The 22,124-nt window shown below is 48.3% G+C and overlaps 1 protein-coding gene across 1 annotated transcript in view; it reads left to right on the top strand.

Moving 5' to 3' along the window:
* LOC143121636 (acetyl-CoA carboxylase 1-like) overlaps positions 1–22,124 on the top strand; it is a 74,028-nt gene that overhangs the window by 23,266 nt on the left and 28,638 nt on the right. The window contains exons 33-41 of the mRNA XM_076282108.1: positions 1,064–1,279; positions 1,879–2,034; positions 3,922–4,146; positions 5,626–5,781; positions 6,158–6,304; positions 8,005–8,274; positions 9,711–9,808; positions 10,442–10,562; positions 10,937–11,047. Of these exons, the coding sequence (XP_076138223.1) occupies positions 1,064–1,279; positions 1,879–2,034; positions 3,922–4,146; positions 5,626–5,781; positions 6,158–6,304; positions 8,005–8,274; positions 9,711–9,808; positions 10,442–10,562; positions 10,937–11,047 (1,500 nt within the window). The remainder of the gene's footprint in view (positions 1–1,063; positions 1,280–1,878; positions 2,035–3,921; positions 4,147–5,625; positions 5,782–6,157; positions 6,305–8,004; positions 8,275–9,710; positions 9,809–10,441; positions 10,563–10,936; positions 11,048–22,124) is intronic.

The following is a 22,124-nucleotide window of genomic DNA, read 5'->3' on the forward strand; positions in this document are numbered from 1 at the left end:
AAACACACAAACCTCTTTTCCAACTACAAGTGTGTAGAGGCAAAGGCAGAGGATAACAACAACTTTAAAATAGAAAAAAGGAGCAGTATAGATAAGATGGCTGGATTTCCCTTTCACAAAGCGAATAACTCAAGAGTGGGTAGATTCCTCTCCCATGCTGCCCTGCCTTTTTTATGCCATTTAAAATGGAAGACCGTTAAGAGTCTCCAGCAGGCTCTGAGACGGGAAAGGTGTTTAAAGACCATCCATGGCCCTCAGGTAATGACTCTGTCCAGCACTCTTAACCTGCAGTGAAGGGACAGGATGGGAGCATTTCTCTCCACAATGGCCTCATCCTCCAGCCCTTCCTCCATCTCACTGACTTGATGTTTGTGATCAATGGCGCCCCCCCCCCTAGCTTTGTCTAGCCTGGAGTTTGCCCCCTCTTGAAAAAAGCTCGTCTCATTAAGCTAATGAACTTAATAATTATTTCCCAGCACTGGAAGGAATGGAGCCCATTTAATGTCCTGGGATTGGCTTTTATTTCATTTACTTAGCCTAGCAACCCCACACCCCCACCCCTTTAACTTGTGGCCATTTTCCATCTCAATAAACTCTGTATCCCTCAAGCAGTCAATATCTCCCATCATTAGACACCAGCAAGGTTCCTCACTGCTGGGGAGAAAGGAAGCCAGCCTCCGTCATTGCTTTAGGGATAGCTGTATTTCTCGTCCCAAGTCATGCTTAGCTGCTTCCTGAACAAAGGCCTTGAGTTAAATGTCCTCTGTGCCAGTCTTAAAGGGCCTATGTGTAGAGTTCTGTAGGATGCAAATTCTCTTGAATGCACCTTTACATCTGGAATGACATTCTTCCATTGACTTGCAATGTATTTAATATGGCGCCCCATGAGGTGCAAAGTGGTATTGCAAAAAGATGCCTGACACTGGCTGTTTACATGTTAGCTGTAGTGGATATATGTGCAACATACACCATAGGCATTTCTGACATTACATTCAAAATGGTTGTTTCTGCACATTCTGTTGCTGTGTTTAGGTCATTGTGAAATGCCTTTGTTTTCCCACAGTTTGAAGAGGATCGTATCTACAGACACCTGGAGCCAGCCCTGGCCTTCCAGCTGGAGCTCAACCGCATGCGCAACTTCGCCCTGACCGCCATTCCCTGTGCCAACCACAAGATGCATCTGTACCTGGGCGCCGCCCGCGTAGAGCAGGGCGCAGAGGTGACGGACTATCGCTTCTTTGTGCGTGCCATCATCCGCCACTCTGACCTGGTCACTAAGGTAACATTTGGGATGGATGAGCTGAGCTAGTATTGTTTGTAGGTGAGGCACAAATCTTTTCCAGCGTTGTCCCTCAGCTGATGCAATATAGTCTCAACAGGTTGCAACACCAAGGCCCACTGAATGAACATTTAAGTAGATTCCATTTTACATGTATTCATTTAACAGACGCTTTTATCCAAAGCAACTTACAAAATGAGGAATAACATTCAAGCTACAGAGCAGAGGAGACCTTAGGTAGCAATTAATACCACATCAATGATTACTCTTATTAGAGGATGAGAGTGCAGATGTTCTAAGTTCTAAACAAAGTGTAGTAGAAAAAGAGAATGTTAGAATAGAATATGGAGGAGAGTGCATTGTAAGTGCATCTTAGGTGTGTTAGGTTAAGGAGGTAGGTAGGAGGTAGATACGGAGAGAGATCTATAGTTAGAAAGATGGAGAAATAGACAGATGCTTTATAGATCCCAATGGAAATTTGAGGGCCAAGTAGCTTATATGACACATATAGAAGAGTGTGAATATGAGTGAGCCCAGTGCTAACTGTCCATCGTTAGTGATAAAGCACAGCTGGTGATTATCTGGTGATGTACTTGTAGGAGGCCTCGTTTGAGTACCTGCAGAACGAGGGGGAGCGGCTGCTGCTGGAGGCCATGGACGAGCTGGAGGTGGCCTTCAGCAACACCACCGTCCGCACCGACTGCAACCACATCTTCCTCAACTTCGTCCCCACCGTCATCATGGACCCCTCCAAGGTTCGTTTCTAAGATGATGTTTCATGTTTTGTTGAGTTTGTTTCAAAATATCATAATTTCCTGACTATTAACCTAGGTTTATACATTGATTGTGTTAAATTTCTTCAGCTATGAGGTTAATACATGAGGGCTGGCTATACATGGGAATGCATTTCTCTTCTTCATTCTGATTAATTGGGCTATTGGGCGCTGAGGTTAATACACGGGTGTAATACATGTTTTTTTATTATTATTATTTGCTTAAAACACTGTCATGCGGTGTATACACATAATGCGGCTAATACTACAGAAATTACTGTAGTTTGTCGCTAGCATATGAGGTTATAAAATAATGCTATTGCTTAATAGTTTAATTTAGAAAATAAATGAACTCAAGCAGTGACGGACTGGGATTAAAAAACGGCCCTGGCATTTTCACCAACCAGCGGACCACACGGGGACGCGCACGCACGTGCACGTGCCCGCAACACAACACACAGATATAACTTCACATGCACGGAAATAACACGCATGTTTGTAGCCCCATTGGTAATGAACTCTAACTTTATGCATAAAGACTGAACCAAGAACATGGATATATCAATGCACAACTCCAAAAAAATGAATGCAATATGAAAATGAAAAAGAATAGCCTAGAATAGATCATCAGAGCAGCCGCTCCACAAACGTGTCTTAATTAACGTCATGCAGTTAACAAGGTGCGAAGGAGCTTGCTCTTCTCCGCAACACTGTCTATCACGTCACCAGCATCCAAGTTCATTACGACCTCTTTCTCTGTCGCCATCAGCATAAAGGCCTCCAAATTATCCTGTGACAATCGTGTTCTTAGGCGATTCTTGATGAATTTAAGAGTGGAAAAACTCTGTTCGCATGCCACTTGACTACATGACAGTGTTAGTAGGAATTTATATGCTAATCATATATTGTTGTAGGCACAGGTAAAGAGGTTTAACTGCAGGAGAAGGAAATAGCAACAGATTGCACAATTCTTGCAGGTAGCGCATTTCTTGCTCACCAGGTTTAGGCTATTTCTGTATCTTCCTCTATCCCAGCGGCATCATCAAAGTCCGACGCTCTGACTGTATACTCGTTTAGAGGAGACTTTTTCAGGCTGTCCCAGTGCGTAGCAAGGTGTGTCAATGCCGACTGTAGATTTTTGACCGTAGCATCTTCACTAAATTTAAGCAGACATTCACTTATGTTTCGAAGTGCATTTGGGGGCAGTTTATTAGCTTTTATAAGGGGAAAATTCCGAGGATCAAGGCATGCTAGATTGGCATACAATTCCCCGTGCTGAAGGAAGTAGACTCATTCGGTTTTGAAATTCCCAGAAGTCATTGCTTCATACAACTTTTGTAAACCAATAATAAAATAAAAGATACAGGCATATGTATTGTATTTCAATTTCAAACAATGCACTTTTTAAACATTTGATTGAATAAGGCTACAAAAGAATGTAGACTGATGTAAATATTGAGGGTCACCATGACTGTAGTATAGAGACTCATATCTGGTATAAATACTGATCAGTTTCCCATAGGAGGAAGAGGGAGTTAGAGATAAATAACTAATTTGAAGCTATTTAACACTATTGATGCTTGATAGTGGGCCGAGAGATAATGTGGAACCGGCCTTACGATGAAGGGGCCGCGCGAACCCGACAAGCATGCCGCTCCGTGATTGGCCGGCCCAAACGGCCCACGAGAGGCCGCGGCCCTTCTGGCATCTGCCCAAATGCCAGACCGTCCAGTCCGTCACTGAACTCAAGACGTCAAAGTGTGTGTGTCTGTGTGTGTGTGTCTGTGTGTGTGTGTGTGTGTGTGTGTGTGTGTGCGTGCGCATTCGAGCCTTCTCATCTTGTCTGTGTCTTCCCCTCTCCTGTGGCAGATAAAGGAGGCGGTGCGTCTGATGGTGATGCGGTACGGCAGCAGGCTTTGGCGTCTGCGTGTCCTGCAGGCCGAGCTGAAGATCAACATCCGCCTCACGCCCTCCGGCGACACCGTCCCCATCCGCATCTTCCTCACCAATGAGTCTGGCTACTACCTGGACATCAGCCTCTACAAGGAGGTCACAGCCACCTGCACAGACCAGGAAGGCCACAAAGACCCCCAGGTAAGGCAGCTTCTGGATGTTGGTAGTTCCTTATTTAATATATATAATTTAACATAATTCAACACTAGTTAGTCAATTATTTCAAAATGATAATGTGGAATGAATGAACTACTTTTCGAATAATAAAATAAAAGGATTAGATGTCTTTACTGTGTTCATTGAGTGTCCTCTTAAAACTTAGAAGAGTCTTCTTTAGCTATTTCTACTTTACACAAGCCTTAGACCAGCTACCTATTCAGGCATTTTAAGATCTACACCAAACCTGTTAGTTTGGCTGGTTTACAGAATGTCCAGTGGTTATGTCCCCATCTGAAGCTTTGTCATTGTGGTGTCCCTCCATTAGGCTGCAGAGTCCCCTGCAACTGTAAAAGAGCCAGTATGTGCCGCTTCGCTAATCCCTTTGCATGTTGCACGGCTGAGAACCGACCGCAGAGATATTTTTAATTGCTCCGAGCAAATGATCAATCAGACATTTATGAGGTCTTTATTGCTGTTTAAAGTGCTGTATTCAGCATTTCATTAGTGGCTGCAGTCAAATTAGCTTCAGATCACCTCTCCAGCCTTCAGAATTACTGTATATATGATGTTGCCTCTCGAGCAATGCTTATCAGATTCATCTGGCCCAGAATCGTGATCACTTCCTCCATTTCCAGAGTGGGAAAAAGTAATGCACGTCTTATTACTTTCCCCCTTAAACACGAGAGAGGTTGCAGCATGAAGTGTGTGGAGGCGAGGGCGAGATTTCATTTTCTCTCTATTTAGACCTGCCAGACAGCATTAACTAAGGATTCCTGTTGCAGCGCATTGTATTCAACCATCTCAATTAACACTTACGACTGTAGCTGTGAGGCAAGCTCATTCTTGCCTTGGAATAATATAATCATTTCAGTTTCTGGATTTATGGCCTATAAGGGGGTACTCCACAAAGAAAGAAAGAAACTTTTTTTGAGAAGTGCAGAGCAGCATGACTGGAAAAGTTCAGTGTGTGTGTGTGTGTGTGTGTGTGTGTGTGTGTGTGTGTGTGTGTGTGTGTGTGTGTGTGTGTGTGTGTGTGTGTGTGTGACTCTGACGGACATGTTAGCAGGGATCTTTTGAAACTTTGTCATCATAGGGCTACGTCTCTCTCGCTCTGTCGGCTAGTTCCCTCCCTCTGTGTTAGCTGCTGCCTCACTGTAAGCCATCGGAGCTGCTTTTGGGCTCCCACCGAGTCGGACATGGATTTAGTTCTGCCCCATTCCTCCCTTCCCTTACATGTGGGTTTGCAAGTGTATACTGACTGAGTGACACAGCTTATTAAAGGGTCTCCAGTCTGGAGCAGAAGACTGTGTGTGTGTGTGTGTGTGTGTGTGTGTGTGTGTGTGAGTGTGTGCTCGATCCGGCCTGATTGAAGTGAGATGATGGATGGAGTGACGGAGCGGGTCACTCAGCTGACCCCTCTTGACTGGCCCGCTCTCTCCCTCGCTCCCGCCCTCCCTACAGGTCATGTTCCAGGCATACGGGGACAAGCAGGGCCCGCTGCACGGCATGCTCATCAACACGCCCTACGTCACCAAAGACCTGCTGCAGTCCAAACGCTTCCAGGCCCAGACACTAGGCACCACCTACGTCTACGACTTCCCCGAGATGTTCAGACAGGTGAGCACCATAGCCACCAACTATCCATTTAAGTTTTTAGAGTGCATTAAGGAGTTTTTTAGACATAAGTGCATTTACACGTAAAAAAAATGTATTACCGGTAAGTGTGTGATAAAGTGACTTACTGCACAGTAAAGCACAGTGCAGTCTCATGCTGCCAGCAGCTATGACATTTAAACGAACAAAAAAAAAACATATTTTTGTTTTAAAATGTTCTAAAATGTTAAACTTAAAAAGTAATCCATTCAGCATTCAACATTTTCTTCCTGAGGCCCCAAATGATGGAAGTAGTGTTACCCATTTCAGATATAAGATAATATAGTAAACTGGTGTTTTGTTTCTCTTTCTCTCCTACACACCCACCCTCTCCCATCAGGCCCTGCTGAAGCTGTGGAGCTCCATGAAGGCCCAGGCCATTCTCCCAGAATGCCCGGTTCCCTCCGAAGTGCTGACCTTCACAGAGCTGGTGCTGGACGCCCAGGGCCAGATACAGCAGCTGAACCGCCTGCCGGGAGGCAACGAGGTGAGGGAGTGGGGGGGTAGAGAAACCAGAGCAACCTGGAGCAAAACACACACCTCACACACTCACACACACACACACACACACACACACACACACCCACACACACACACACACACACACACACACACACACACACAACAACAGCAGTAACAACAACAACGACAACAGCAGCAGCAACAACAATAGGAACAGGAACAATCCCAAAGCCTATTAGCGTTCAGATTAATTAGCACAACGCTGGCTATGAGCTGGATGTTGGCATGCATGCAGGGAAAACAACAATCAACCCCCCCCCCCCTTTTTTGTTGTAGATAGTCATAGCTGTGTGTGTTACTATAGGTGTCTCATGGAAAGTGCCAGGCACTGTGACATGAGTGTTGTTTTATGATTGCCACGGTGCGGATAGGAAAGAGCAGGGCCTCTGGACAGTGCGAGCATGTTTTGTCTGCGTCAGCATGCTAGCATCTTTGCTTGTCCTGCTGCTTGTTCTGCCCTCAGCGGCAGCAACATCGTGTGGCATCCCCTCTTGGCACACGCCTCTGTTCTCTCTGGGAGAAGGGAAGACCAGAGAGGAGGCGACTGTAGGGTGCAGTGCCACAGTTTGACCCATGGGGGTCTCTCTTTTTCTTCAGTAGTCTTCGACTGTGGAGGAGCTCCCAACTGCATTGTGTTGCACGCCGAGCCAAAGGCAGTCTTAGTAAACCCTGCGTGTATGTGTGTGTTTGTGGATGTGTTTGTGTGTTGATGTATGTCTGCATGTGAGTGCATGTGGTAGGATGTCAAGCAGGCCCCTTTCAAAACCAGCAGTGATCCCACAGTAACCCTCACACAGGGTTAAATAACTAACAAACAAACAAACAAACAAACAAACAATCAATCAATGACGCATCCAAACGACCCCTCTGTGACTGATGGCTCCATGATGGCTGGTACTGTAATGAAGCTGCCCTCCTCTACTGTTAGTGCTGCTGAGTTTCTCATTGTCTGGGGAGCATCATCCCTGTACAGGTGCAGAGCAGGTCAGTGATTGGTTGGCCATTAGAGTCCGGTGGTAATGTTTGGCGAGGCATTCACTCTGACGCTGATTGCCGGTGCCGTCACCAGCACTAGCCACACACTGGCCTTTATTGTAATGTATTCCATATGGGTGCACCTGACCCCCAGAAGGCGGAGGTGTCAAATTGAGCAGGGTGATTTTATTTTTTAAAATTTTTTATGGCCATCATTAACATTAACCCGGGGAAAGCGAGAGGTGGAAGGCATCTGGTTTAATCCCTCCACTTCATTGGACCGCAGCGGTCAGAGTAAATAACAGAACACCCCATTCATGTATTGCCTCTCAAGGAGGAGGAAATATAACAGGATACCTGCAGCCAACAGGATATGACATCATATCATGTAAACATGCAGTATATGTAACTTTCCTACAAAATAGGTTTCCTACAAAATAACTTTCCTCATAGCCTATCAGCTTCTCTATATGTCTTAGAAGTTAATTCAATTTGACATAAATATTACTTATTTTTATGTTTTTTTCATTTTATTATTTTTTTTACATTTCAGCCTATTCTGCACTTGATTACATGATTACTTCATGACACCTTTTTAATTTTCTTCACATAAGTTTGTGACAATGAAAAACAATCTGCTCAAAATGATCTCAATACACTCTCCTAAAACTTGTTCTTCCTCCGGTGAAGATTGGCATGGTGGCCTGGCTGATGACCCTCCGCTCCCCCGAGTACCCGCTGGGCCGCGAGGTGGTGGTCATCTGCAACGACATCACGCACCGCATCGGCTCGTTCGGGCCCCAGGAGGACGTGCTGTTCCAGCAGGCGTCGGCCCTGGCGCGCCAGCGTGGCGTACCGCGCCTCTACATCTCCGCCAACAGCGGTGCCCGCATCGGCCTGGCCGAGGAGATCCGCCAGATGTTCCAGGTGGCCTGGCAAGACCCCATTGACCCCTACAAGGTATGATGGGAGGGTGGTGGGGGTGGTATATAGGAGTGGGGTGGTGGGGGTGGTATATAGGAGTGGGGTGGGGGGGGGTGCAGACGTGAGGGGGGTGAGGGGGGTGAGGGGGGTGAGGGGTTAGCCGCAGTGGTAGCTGTAATTGGAGCGGCGGCTCTGAGGCAGTGCAGGAGAAACTCTCTGCTCTCGGAAAGCGTGAAATGAGGCTGAATTATCACCAGCAGGTTCCCCCGTCTCTCTGTTACTCTCCGCCCCCCACCCCCTCTTCCTCCTCCTCCTCCTCTCTCGCTCTCTCGCTCCCTCCCTCTCAGCCTGTTTTTTAAATTGCACCAGCAGACAGGGCCGGCAGGTTCAGCCCAGCGGCCCCATGGCCCCTCAGGCCCCTGGAAGCTGCCCAATACCTCTCCTCTCCTCTCCTCTCCTAACTCTTCTCCTCCTCACTCTCCTCTCCTCCACTCCTCTCTTTCCTCTCCTCTCCTCTCCTCTCCTCTCCTAACTCTTCTCCTCCTCACTCTCCTCTCCTCCACTCCTCTCTTTCCTCTCCTCTCCTCACTCTCCTCTCCTCTCCTCACTCTCCTCTCCTCTCCTCTCCTCACTCTCCTCTCCTCACTCTCCTCCTCCTCACTCTCCTCTCCTCTCCTCTCCTCACTCTCCTCCTCCTCACTCTCCTCTCCTCCACTCCTCTCTTTCCTCTCCTCTCCTCACTCTCCTCTCCTCTCCTCACTCTCCTCTCCTCTCCTCACTCTCCTCCTCCTCACTCTCCTCTCCTCCACTCCTCTCTTTCCTCTCCTCTCCTCTCCTCTCCTCACTCTCCTCTCCTCCTCACTCTCCTCTCCTCCACTCCTCTCTTTCCTCTCCTCTCCTCTCCTCTCCTCTCCTCACTCTCCTCCTCCTCACTCTCCTCTCCTCCACTCCTCTATTACCTCTCCTCTCCTCCTCACTCTCCTCTCCTCCACTCCTCTCTTTCCTCTCCTCTCCTCTCCCTTCCTCTTCCTCTTTTTGTCTCCTCTCATCTTTTCTCCCTTTTCTCCCTCTTCTCCTCTCCTCTTCCTTCCTCTCCACTTCTCTTCTCTTCTCTCCTCTTCTCCTCCTTCCCTCCTCCTCACATCACCTCCAGCCTTTCAGACCCCCCCCCCCTCCCCTGTATGAAGTGGATTTATAGGAGTACAGAGTTGCAGGGAGCTAGGGACCACTCCCACCAGGGCGCCCCTGAAGTCGAGCCTTTGGCAAGTGAATTGCCAAGCCGTTCTCATTTCTGTTCTCCATCTCACTCTCGCTCATCTCTTTCTTTCCCTCACTCTCTCTCTCTCTCTCTCTCTCTCTCTCTCTCTCTCTCTCTCTCTCTCTCTCTCTCACTCGCTCTCTCCCTCCATTCTGTGCTTCTCACCCCTACTCTTTCACCCCACCTCTATCTGTCTCTCCATCTCTCCCACCAGGGCTTCAGGTACCTGTATCTCACCCCCCAGGACTACAAGAAGGTGTCGGCACTGAACTCGGTGCACTGTGAGCACGTGGAGGACGAGGGCGAGTCAAGGTGAGGGGAGACCTCCGGCCTCTGTGTCGTGTAGTACGATCTCTAACAACAGGACCTGATAATCATGCCTCCCTTATGACCTGTCCACTGTGTGGGCTTTTTTCCGAAGAAGGTTTCGTTTGGAAGGACCATGTTTTAAAGATTCTTCTTTAGATTGATTATATGGTTCCTTGTTCAAGGCTTGTTATTATTCATGTTTTTTTTATTTATTGATTTTTTTTCTCTCTCTTCAATTGCACCTCGGAGAGATATAATAAGATGATATGATAAGTAGTTCTTTTACTCTTGATAAAGAACAATAAAGGTCTGTATGGTTCCATATAGAGAACCAAGGAACCTTTTTTCAAGGAGTGCAGTATGGCACCCAGCAGTAGGCCTTGTGCGGCCATAAAGCCCAACCACAGGGGAGTGAAGTCTCTAGGGAGAGACATCAGGCACAGCCCCAGTGCTGTCATGGCTGGGGTTGTCTAGGCCTGCATGTGGCTGTCGGTCAGTATGTGTCCACGTGTGCGTGTATGTGTATGTCTGTGTACTGTATGTGTGTGTGTGTGTGTGTGTGTGTGTGTGTGTGCGTGTGTTTGGTGTGAGTGACAGAGGATCTGCTGTTGCTCAACCCTGCGTGACGCTTCGCAGGTACAAGATCACAGACATCATCGGCAAGGAGGACGGCCTGGGCGTGGAGAACCTGCGGGGTTCCGGAATGATCGCCGGCGAGTCCTCACTGGCCTACGAGGAGGTCATCACCATGAACCTGGTGAGGGAACGCGATGAGACACACACACACACACACATACACACACACACACACACACACACACACACACACACACACAAACAAACAATGCTCCTGTTTGTAATGTTGCCATTTTGGTTCATTTTGTTTTAAGAGTTACGTAATCTGTTTTGTTTCAGAATTTTATTATTTATAGATTATTTTATACTCACAAATGAACACTGTGAAAAACCCTAGCAAATATAATTTCACTTGTACACAATGTATACACAATTTATATAGTTCTTTTTGTACTTTTTGTTTTATTTAGTGCTCTGCTTTTATCAGTCAAGTTTTTTTCTCTCTCTCTCTTTCTCTCTCTCTCTTTCACTCTTTCTCTTCTCACCTCACCTCAGGTGACGTGTCGGGCCATTGGTATCGGTGCGTACGTGGTACGGCTGGGTCAGAGGACCATCCAGGTGGAGAACTCCCACATTATCCTCACCGGGGCCGGCGCTCTCAACAAGGTCAGCCTCTCCTGCCTGCCCACCCTACACCACACCACACCACACTACCCCACATTACCCCACACCATACCACACCACACCACACCACCCCACATTACCCCACACCACATTACCCCACACCATACCACACCACACCACCACCCCACATTACCCCACACCACATTACCCCACACCACACCACACCACACCACATTACCCAACACCACACCACCCCACACCACACCACCCCACATTACCCCACACCACACCACACCACACCACATTACCCCACACCACACCACACCACACCACATTACCCCACACCACACCACACCACCCCACACCACCCCACACCACACCACACAGCACCACCCCACCCCACCCCACACCACACCACACCACACAGCACCACCCCACCCCACACCACACCACACACCACCACCCCACCCCACACCACACCACCCCATACCAGCCCACACCACACCACACATGGTATGATATGACATATTTGATCTTTTTAATAGCTCCAGATATGTGGAATAGCAGATAGATGTTTTGGTAATTCACATGTGCATTGTTTGGTATGATACTCAAATTATTATTGCACTCAAATATTTTTCTATTTGATCAAGGAGAGGTTGATGTATGTTTAGTTCTTTTCACCTTTGCTAACTGATTAGGAAAGGTAACACACTGAAAAATGGTTGTAGTTTTTCTCAGTCACTGTTTTGGAGGTATTTGTAATATCAGTGGATTGGAGAGCTGAAGGCTGGTAGAGGGGTTCACTGAGAGGTGAGGGATGCAGTTTGCTGGAACGTTCCGCCACGGTTGCGTGTGCATGGCCGACAGGGAAGTGACTGACTGTGGGAGCAGAGAGACAGGAGGAGCCAGTGCAGTCGCCCCCCTCTTCTCCTCTCCTCCTTTCCTTCTCTTCTCTTCTGCTCCTCTCCTCTTTTCTCCTTTCTTCTCCTCTCTTGTCTTCTCTGCTGTCTTTTGTCTTCCCCTTTTTGTCAACCCCCCCCCCTCCTCTCAGCACACATTTACACTCCCGCTGCCTTTCTCCCTTTTCTGTCTTTTAACTATACCTTTTCTGTCACCTTCACCTTGTTCAATGCACACACACACACACACACACACACACACACACACACACAAATCACACACAAATGCACACACAGACAGACACAAGCACACATGTACACTCTTGCTCGCCACAGGCATATTGGCAGGTGTGTGTGGATAACATTACCATTCGGTGCATGAGTAGACACAAACGCACACACACTCTCTCTCTCCCACTCATTCCCTCTCTCTCTGTCTCCCCCCCCCTCTTTCTTTTTATCTCTCTCTCTCTCTCCCTCCCTCCCTCCCTCCCTCTCTCTCTCACTCTCTATGCATGCTCACAAATGCCTCGCCACGGAAATTGAAATAATGATAATGTGTCCCTCTGACTGCATCAAAGTATTGCCACTTCAAAAAAAAGCCGGGAGGCCTGAAATGCAAATGACAATGTGCAGCCAACGGATTGAGTGCCTTCGCCTGGCGCCCCCGACACATCTTAGAGGAGGGCAGGACCGACGGCAGGCACCATGGCTAGGGCCCGGGCTCAGGCTCAGGCTCAGGCTCAGCCGAGGAGAGGACAGGGGAGGGGAGGGGAGGGAGTGGGTATCGAGCTTTGGAGCTGCCGCATGTGTGTGTGTGTGTGTGTGTGTGTGTGTGTGTGTGTGTGTGTGTGTGTGTGTGTGTGTGTGTATGTATGTTTACATGTGTGACTGGAAGGAGGGGGTTCAGGGAGACTGATGTCTCGTGGTTTAGGGGATGGAGTGGGGTCTTGAGGATGTGTTTGGGGTGTGGAGGGTGTGGAGGGAGGGAGGGAGTGGTATATGGTGGTGGTTTTGTACCCAGTGTGTTGGGAGTGGTTGTTTGGGTGGAAGTGTTGCTGGAAGCTTTCAGGTTAAAATATGCAGGTTAATCTGTGCTATGTGTGAGAGCCATTTGAATGTTGTCTTCATTGTGTTTACTGTGTGTGTGTGTGTGTGTGTGTGTGTGTGTGTGTGTGTGTGTGTGTGTGTGTGTGTGTGTGTGTGTGTGTGTGTGTGTGTGTGTGTGTGTGTGTGTGTGTGTGTGTGTGTGTGTGTGTGTGTGTGTGCGCGCGCACGCGTGTGCATGTGTGCAGTCCTCTCTCAGGCTTTCGCTCCCTCCCCTACACACTTATATGGAAGCAAAGTATTCTCCTTTTTAAAGACACACACACATTCTCACACTCACACTTTCTCATTTCAAACTTGCTGTGCGCACACACACACGCTCACTCTCATAGGCGCGAGGCATATCGAGGTCAGACATGGCCATATGGAGGCTTCTGCAATTAGCTGCTAATCAGATGGCTGTTTTGACTGCTGCAGTTTTGCAGTTGGACAACAGGAGCCTGAGCACAGCCTCCTGCTCCAGCGCTCCCAGCCAGCCGGAGATGAGCTCACTGCACAGGTGGCCCTGCAAGCCTGCTCGGTGTGTGTGTGTGTGTGTGTGTGTGTGTGTGTGCGTGTGTATGTTACATGGCCACAGCCAGTAATGCAATGAGATTGTGTCAACCTGGTGATGGCACACATACTCTCATAGGCACTTGTGCACACAAACACACACACACGTATACACAGAAAACATAAGAGCACCTGCACATTCATACACAGACACAAGCATAAACACACACAGACAAGCACACTTTTGCCAACATGGGCATAGCAAAAGCAACAAAGGACTGATTCCACTGTTGTTCTCAAGGCTGTGTCTTGTAGCTGAGTCTTGTGCTGAGGATCCACTGACATAAGCTGGAACCGAACCGGATGTTCAGTTCAGTTCAGTTCCAGACTTGGAGTTTCTGAATGCTAAAAGGCCCTCTCTTTACACGGAGTGTTCAGAGTGTCAATATGAACACTGTTCTATTTTTTTAGCTCACAACGAGAACATTTCGAACAATGTTTTTCGTTTTGTTTTTGTTTTTTGATATGTATGTATTTCAAATGTCTTTCAAAAATAATTACCCCAAAAATGGTGTGTGATATTAAAGACCAAAAAACAGACAGAAGAAGACAAAGAAAGAAGAGGGGAAAAATGCAAATGGCCGACCGGTGAATTAGAATATGGGCGTGCGGTGTGAATCTTTGTGTGAGGCCGAGCGGTGTGATGAGTGTGAGTGGGAGAGGGAGCCATTTGAGTAACACCCTGAAATGAGTGTTAGGCGGTGCGGCGTGGCTGTTGTTGTTGTTGCTGCTGGCGGTGGCGGTGGCGGTGGTGGTGCATGGGTAATTATAACGGTGTGAGATGCAGTGTGATGGTGCCGAGGGAGCGCTCGGGTCAGCGGCTCTGCTCCGCCGAGCGGCACCCCCGCCCTCGTACCGGCACCCACCGCCGCAGCCGCGCACGGCGGTAATACATTAAACGGGAGGCAGAGAGAAACAAATTATAGTGGTGTCTTTGTGTTGTTCTTGCCTCTCCCTCTATCTCTCGTTCTTTCTCTATCACTCTCTCACCCCCCTCTCCCTCCCTCCATCCCTTCCTCTCACTCCCCCCTCCCTCCCCCGCTCGCTCACTCTCTCTCTCTCTCTCTTTCTCCCTCACACTCTTGATGTTTAATATTTTCACACTTCAGTGAGTCCACCCCACGCATGCTGTCTTTCTTTTCCTCTCTCTCCGGCTCGCTAGCTCCCTCCTCCCTCCCTCCCTCCCTCCCTCCTCTCTCTGCCTTTCTCCATCTCTCCCTCTCTCTCTGTCTTGTGTCATACAATGCTCCCTCGCTCTGGCTTGCTCATCCACTTTCTCGCTCGCTTGCTCTTTCTCTCTCTCTCTCTCTTTCACTCTCTCTCTCACTCTCTCTTTTTCTCTTGCACTTGCACTGTTTCTCTCTCTCTCCCTCCCTCCTTTTCTCTCACTCCCCCCTCCCTCTCTTCCTCCCCCCATCCCAGGTCATGTTGCAGCGGCTCCTGTAGAAATAATAGCACGGAAGGCGTGAGTTTGTTATTTGCATAGAAATAGCATGACGCCCCAGGCAGCTTGGGAGAAGGACACAGAGATCATTTGTCTAAAATTTTAATGAAAACTTTTGCTGAGACAGAGATTTTTATCCCACCCCCACCTCCTCCCCTCCTCCTCAGCCCCCCCCCACCTCACCATACTCCCTCCTTCCTCTCCTCCTTCCTCTCCTCCTCCTCCTCAATCCGCTCCGTAGTCCTCACCTCCCCACATCGCCCATCCTGTCTCTCCCCATGGTGAATTAACGTGGCTCGATTTCAAATTAGATGACACATGGCAAATCGCTGCATGCCAGGACGCAATAACATGTAAATTTCAATTTGCCGCTTCTAATGGAAGCCAGTGTTTGCTGCCGCCGCTGCTGCCGCCACTGTGGCCGCCTCTGAATGGAGGGGAGTGTGTGTGTGTGTGCGCGCGCCTGTGTGTGTGTGTGTGTGTGTGTGAGAGAGAGAGGGGGGGGGGGGTGCTGCAGCACTGGGCTGGTTGGCCAGCTCTGGAGCCTCCTACCATTGTGTCTGTGTCAAAGCCCGAGACCAGGCACAGACTTTATCCCCACCCATGCTCCCCTGTGTGTGAGTGTGTGTGTGTGTGTGTTTGTGTGTATATGTGTGTGTGTGCATGCTGTCTCTTTTTTTTACGAGTTTTGTGTTCCGACCGGAATGAAGAATGAGATCCAGAGCTTGGAAAAGATTCTGTGTATGGCGCGGCCCCTTTTGTCACTGAGCTATAAAGCCGCCTACACATACACACATACACACACATACACACACACACACACACACACACACACACACACACACACACACACACACACACACAGAGTAGCATGGGGCTGATCTGATATGTGTTACTCCAGAGAGCTGAGGGAGAGCTGCTGCTGGAGCCCTGAGTAAAGTTTGGTGTAATGGAGTTGAGTCCCTGGGCTGCGTCAGTATCAGGAGGAGATGGTGGAGGAGGAGGTGGAGGAGGAGGTGGAGGAGGAGGTGATGATGACAGGCTCTGGGCTGAAGTTACTGCAGAAAACTAGAGAACTCCACTGAGGCCTAAGAGTCTGGTCTGGGCTCTTGGATGTGATGCAGTGAACATAAGAGTGGTAGTATGACTACTACTGCTACTACTTCAGCCAGATGAGTGCAGTTTGTTCAGACCTTATGGAGATGTGTGTTTGTGTGTGTTGCTCTGTGTGTGTATGTGTGTCTTCATGAGGCAGAATGATTTCCGTTAACGTGGTTGTGTATGTTGTATTATATTATATATGGTTTACATTACCCATTATGTGTTTAAATACTTAGCTAATAGTATATAGGGTATGTTGGGCAGGTATCAGAAAATATATGCCTGAATCTTGAACTGGTTTAGATTGGAGTAGGTTTAGATTCAGTATGAAATTGTATGTGTGGGTGTGTGTGTGAGAGAGAAAGTGTGTGTGTGTGTGTGTGTGTGAGTTCTTGCTTGCCCGCTGCGTCGCCCTCTCCTCGCCTGCCCTTGGTGTTGTGTGGTGTGACTCTGCCGTGCTGTGCGGCTGTGTATGGAGTGGAACTGAGGCTGTGTGTGTGTGGGTGTTTGTGCGTGTGTGAGTGGCCGCGTGGCTGATGCACTTGGACAGGCCGTGGGGCGCGATGCCCGCCCTCTAACCCGCTGGCACAGACGACGCCACAGCGCCGGTGCCATCCAACCCCCATGCCCCCTTCTCACTCTCTGCCCCTGAATTTCTGCCTCTCTCTTTCTGTCTCTTCGTCAATTTCTCCCTCTCTCTCTGAATTTCTCCCTCTCTTTCTCTTTCTCTTTCTCTCTCTCTGTTCCTTTCTCTCTCTCTCTTTTTCTCTCTCTGTTCCTTTCTCTCTCTCTCTCTCTCTCTCTCTCTCTGTCCAGTTGCTCACCCCCACTCTTGTCATCTGTCTTTCATCCTCCTTGTCCTTTATATCTATCCCAGTCTCTCTTCCTCTCTCCTCTCTCTTCCTGCATTCCTTCTCTCCTGTTCTTTCCTTTTTCTCACTACCCAGCACACACACACACACACACACACACACACACACACACACACACACACACACACACACACACACACACACACACACACACACACACACACACACACACACACACACACACACACACACACACACACACACACACACACACACACACACACACACACACACACACACACACACACACACACACACACACACACACACACACACACACACACACACACACACACACACACACACACACACACAATATCCTCTGCAGGGAGGCCGTGTCCTGCACAGCAATGCGGCGGCGCTAACAGAAGGAGAGGAGCGAGCCAGCTCCACTCACCAGCCACAAACACACACATACACACACACACACACACACACACACTCAGGGTCCGGGGACCAGCACCGTCCATATGCAGAGCTGTGTGTGGCCTTTCATACGTATCGGTATGCCACGCCAACACATTTTCTCAAGCTCCCAGCTTGTGATCTATTGTGTGTGTTGACAAGCAAAGGGGGTTCTTCTGTTGACTGTTTCTGGAGTCTTTTGTCACTTTTTGTGTGCATGGTAATGGACTGCCATCAACTTATATAAGTGACAGTAATTAAAGAGAGGCAGTACTTGACAGCAATGTTCTCGCATTGTCATATGTATAATTAAGGGAATATTAAGACCCAAGATTGACTGACTGGTTTTAATTTTGAAGCTGGTCATAATAGATGGAGCTGGAAGTAGAATGATAAGACTTTTTTTTTTGATGGCTGGAGTGTTTAATAGATGAACTGGTGCTTTGACTGATGTGAGTCATTTTTGAGATTCATGCAGATATTTCAAACCGTAAAAAAAACCCTCTTTTTTTGGGAGAGTGAGATGGGTTTTGTCATAAGATGAGAGCTGAGCTGCTGACAGTATGTGAATTCCAGCTGTCCCACCTTCATTTACATGATGACTGTGTGGTACAGCATGTCACAGCCACTGCATGGGCCGCAGCCCTTTACTCAAGTGGTCTATTATGGAAATTCCTGGGGTAGGAAAACTGATGCGTATTTTTTGTGGAATACAGTTCAGGAGCTCTAAAATACATTCAGTGGACATGTGTTGCCATTTTCTCACGTACAGTATTTGTTTTGAGCCAGCAGAATCCATAGTGTCATTAGACTGCTTAATGTTGTGTTCATTTTATGTATTAATATCGTGCTCCAGACTGCCTAATGTTTTTATGTTGTAGTATTAATATCGTGCTCCAGACTGCTTAATGTTTTTATGTTGTAGTATTAATACCGTGCTCCAGACTGCTTAATGTTTTTATGTTGTAGTATTAATACCGTGCTCCAGACTGCTTAATGTTTTTATGTTGTAGTATTAATATCGTGCTCCAGACTGCTTAATGTTTTTATGTTGTAGTATTAATATCGTGCTCCAGACTGCTTAATGTTTTTATGTTGTAGTATTAATATCGTGCTCCAGACTGCTCCAGTCTCTCCTGTGGCAGCTATGGTGTTCTTGTCTGTGTCTGGAGAGAGATAGAGACCTAGAAGGACATAGAGACCTGTGGGGCCTTCTCATTTTCACCCCCTCCCTTCCTCCCTCCTTCCTCCACCTCCACCACACACACACCCACATCCATCTCCTCCTGTGGGGCGAGGCAGAGGGATGGAGGGGTGGTGGTGCTAGTGGTGGTGGGGTGCGTGCTACGTTTGAACCCTCCTCCCTGGTTCCCTCCCCTGCTGCTAATCTCCCGGCGCACGGCTCTCTCCCTGCTGGGCCTCAGAGCGCCGCGGCCTCCCCACTGCCCACGGGCCCCGCCGTGCCCAGGCAGGCCCACACGGGGCCGGGGGCCACCCCACAGCACCCCGGGGTGCCCACCGCCAGGGGCACCCTGCTTAAACACACACACACACACACACACACAGACACACACACACAGACACAGACACACATACACACACACACACACAAGCACACTCATATGCACACACATACAACACACAGATCCACACACTGCCTGTCTCTGTCTCTTACTCACTCACTGACATACAGACACACACACACACACACACAGACACACACACACAGACACACACACACAGACACACACACACAGACACACACACACACACAGACACACACACACAGACACACACACACACAGACACACACACACACAGACACACACGCAGACACACGCAGACACACACACACAGACACACACACACAGACACACATACACAGACACACATACACACACACACACAAGCACACTCATATGCACACACATACAACACACAGATCCACACACTGCCTGTCTCTGTCTCTTACTCACTCACTGACATACAGACACACACACACACACACACACACACACATACACACACACACACAGTCTCTCTCTCTCTATTTTACACACACACACACACGCACACACACACACACACACACACACAAACCCAAACATACACACACTCACACACACACTCTGCCTGCGCCCTCATCCCGTCCCCCCACCCAGACAGTTAATTAATGCCAGCAGAGTTTATCTATGGTGCGGCGGCCAGCGAGTTATTACTGGAGCAAACAGAGGAAGAGGCAGAGAAGAGAGGGGCACAGAAGAAGCAGAGAGAGAGGGAGAGGGAAAGAGAGAGAAAATGCTCGTGCTTTAATCCACCTCCCCTCCCTCTCTCCTTCTCTCATGCAGTCCCCTCTATGCCCTGCCTTTCTCCATCCCCCACAATGGAATATTAATGACTCAGTGTGTGTGTGTGGCAGAGTGTGTGTGGCTGTGTGTGTGTGTGTGTGTGTGTGTGTGTCTGTCTAGGTGTGTAGGTCTGTGAGGATGTGTGTGTTCTTGTGGGTATGTGTTTGTGAGAGAGGGCTTGTGTGTGTGTGTGTGTGTGTGTGTGTGTGTGTGCGTGTGAGTATGTGTTGTATTTATATGTGTCCATGTGTGTGTGTAGATTCATGGTTGCTGGTGTGTGTGTGTGTTTGTGTGTGGACACATGGCTTGTGTGTGTGCGCGTGTGTGTGTGTGCGTGTGTGCGTGTGTGTGTGTGTGTGTGTGTGTGCGTGTGTGTGTGTGTGTCGCAGAGCGCGCCCCTGTGCTCTGCTGTCAAGGTGACCGCGTTGGCTGGGCTGCCGGGAGCCCGGGGCAGTCCTGACAGCTTTAGGAGCGCGCCCGAGATTTGTGGCCCCGCACCCGGCCCCTGTGCAGGCAATAAAAGGATAAATGATGGGCTCAGAGGTTAAAACAGAGGGGCCTCCGCGACGGCCGGCCCTTCCTGCTTTTCACCAAAGATGAGGCCACTCTACACCGGCCTCCTCCCCAACCCCCACGTTTGCCCCACACCACACCCCCACCTTTTGCCCTCGGCCCTGCCTCCTCACCCCTTCTTACCCCTCGGCTCGGGCCCACATGGAATTCTGGGAAAGAAAGGTTAATGAGCCCTAGGGGCCGTCAGTTTGGCGCTGGCGTGAAAATGAGTTCACTGGCCCTCGTGCCATCCCTCAAGGACCTCTCACACTTTTATACACATGCACACACACACACCCACACCACACACACACACACACACACGCACACACACACACACACACACACACACACACACACACACACACACCACTATGTACAGTATGTCAGGCTATAAGTGTCTGTATGTGCAACACACACACACACACACACACACACACCCACAGACAAAAATGCAGTCTACCTACCCATACTTTTAGTTATGTATGCTCAGCTGTAGGCACCTGCAACACGCATGCACACACACACACACACACACACACACACACAGTAGTCACAACCACGCAGGTAAAATGTGCAGCACACACTAACTTTCAGGTGCATGGCGGTTTGTTTGTCATGCATTGCGTATTCAGCCCATGCTGTGCAGGACTCTGCAGTGAGCCACAGTGAGAGAGAGAGAGGCAGAAAGGACTGTTTCATTCTGATAGACTGAGAGAAGGAGCTTCTCTACTTGTAGCTTTGCAAATACTCACTATCTGGAGTCAAGGGTCAGCAGAGTAATCGTGGCAACACCTGGAAGTCTGATGGGTTATGCTTAAACCTTTATCTAAAGGATATTATTATATGAGATGTGTATGCCTTGAATTGGGATTAATAGCAATTGATGAGATGCAATGACTACTCATGCACAATTGGAAAAAGTTCACAAACCCACCCATTGGTATTTTCTGATGCAATTAAACTGTATGTGTTTTATTTTAACCTGACCTGAGTTGTACATGACCTGAGTTGTACCGTTTATATGAGAGAATAATAAGACCAAATTGGCAAATCATTGTTGCACATTACTGTTCATTTGGTTCTGTCGGTACCCTGCCTAGGCTAAAGTTACCTTTAGTTTTGTTCCAATTTACCGTTGTGTATGGCTTTAAACATCGTGTGCGCTTTAACCTAAGCCTAAGCCTATAAGCATTATTCCAGCTGCGCTAAGGTTTTGACAAGCACCACAATTTCGCCTACCTTAAATTTAGCCCATTTGAAATAACTCCAAACTTTGCTATGTTCCCTCCATCCTTTCGTTGTTTTCAAAAAACGTTTTATATCCATGATGGCCTTGAAGTCTTGAGTTTGTGAATTTCGCTTAAATAAGCTTATTATGTGCTGTTAACCAGCAACCATACACAGTAAAAGAAAGCAGCAAGTAGCCTTGGCTACAATTTCTGTAGTTGCTGCGTCCATTCATTGTTATTCTCTCTCCTGCTCAAACAAAAGTTGTGCGTTCATTAAGTTGATGATAATGTGTTTACAAACTCTACTTTACATAAAATAAATATTGTAAATAGCCTACTGTCATGCAGTTAATGGGATACTGTGCAGAGTTGGAAAGTTAGGTCAACTTGGAAACTGTTTCTCGTTGTTGAGTTGCCTGTTGGTAAGGTACAGCCGTAGCTTACACCTGCAGGAGCGCTTGCTTGGACGCCTGTGTTGCCAAATGCACTTTGCTCCTCTCATCTATACGACGCAGTTCCCATTTCTCCAAACTATACATAATTACAAGGACAAATATTGCTACATGAGTGAAATCAGTGTGGTGTCCGATGTGAAAAAACAGGT

Source organism: Alosa pseudoharengus, unplaced genomic scaffold (assembly GCF_046254945.1).
Source record: "Alosa pseudoharengus isolate Yale_2024_CS ecotype anadromous, Long Island Sound unplaced genomic scaffold, YU_APseudo_1.1 YU_APseudo_1.1_scf_13, whole genome shotgun sequence".
In the NCBI taxonomy this organism is placed as follows: domain Eukaryota; kingdom Metazoa; phylum Chordata; class Actinopteri; order Clupeiformes; family Clupeidae; genus Alosa; species Alosa pseudoharengus.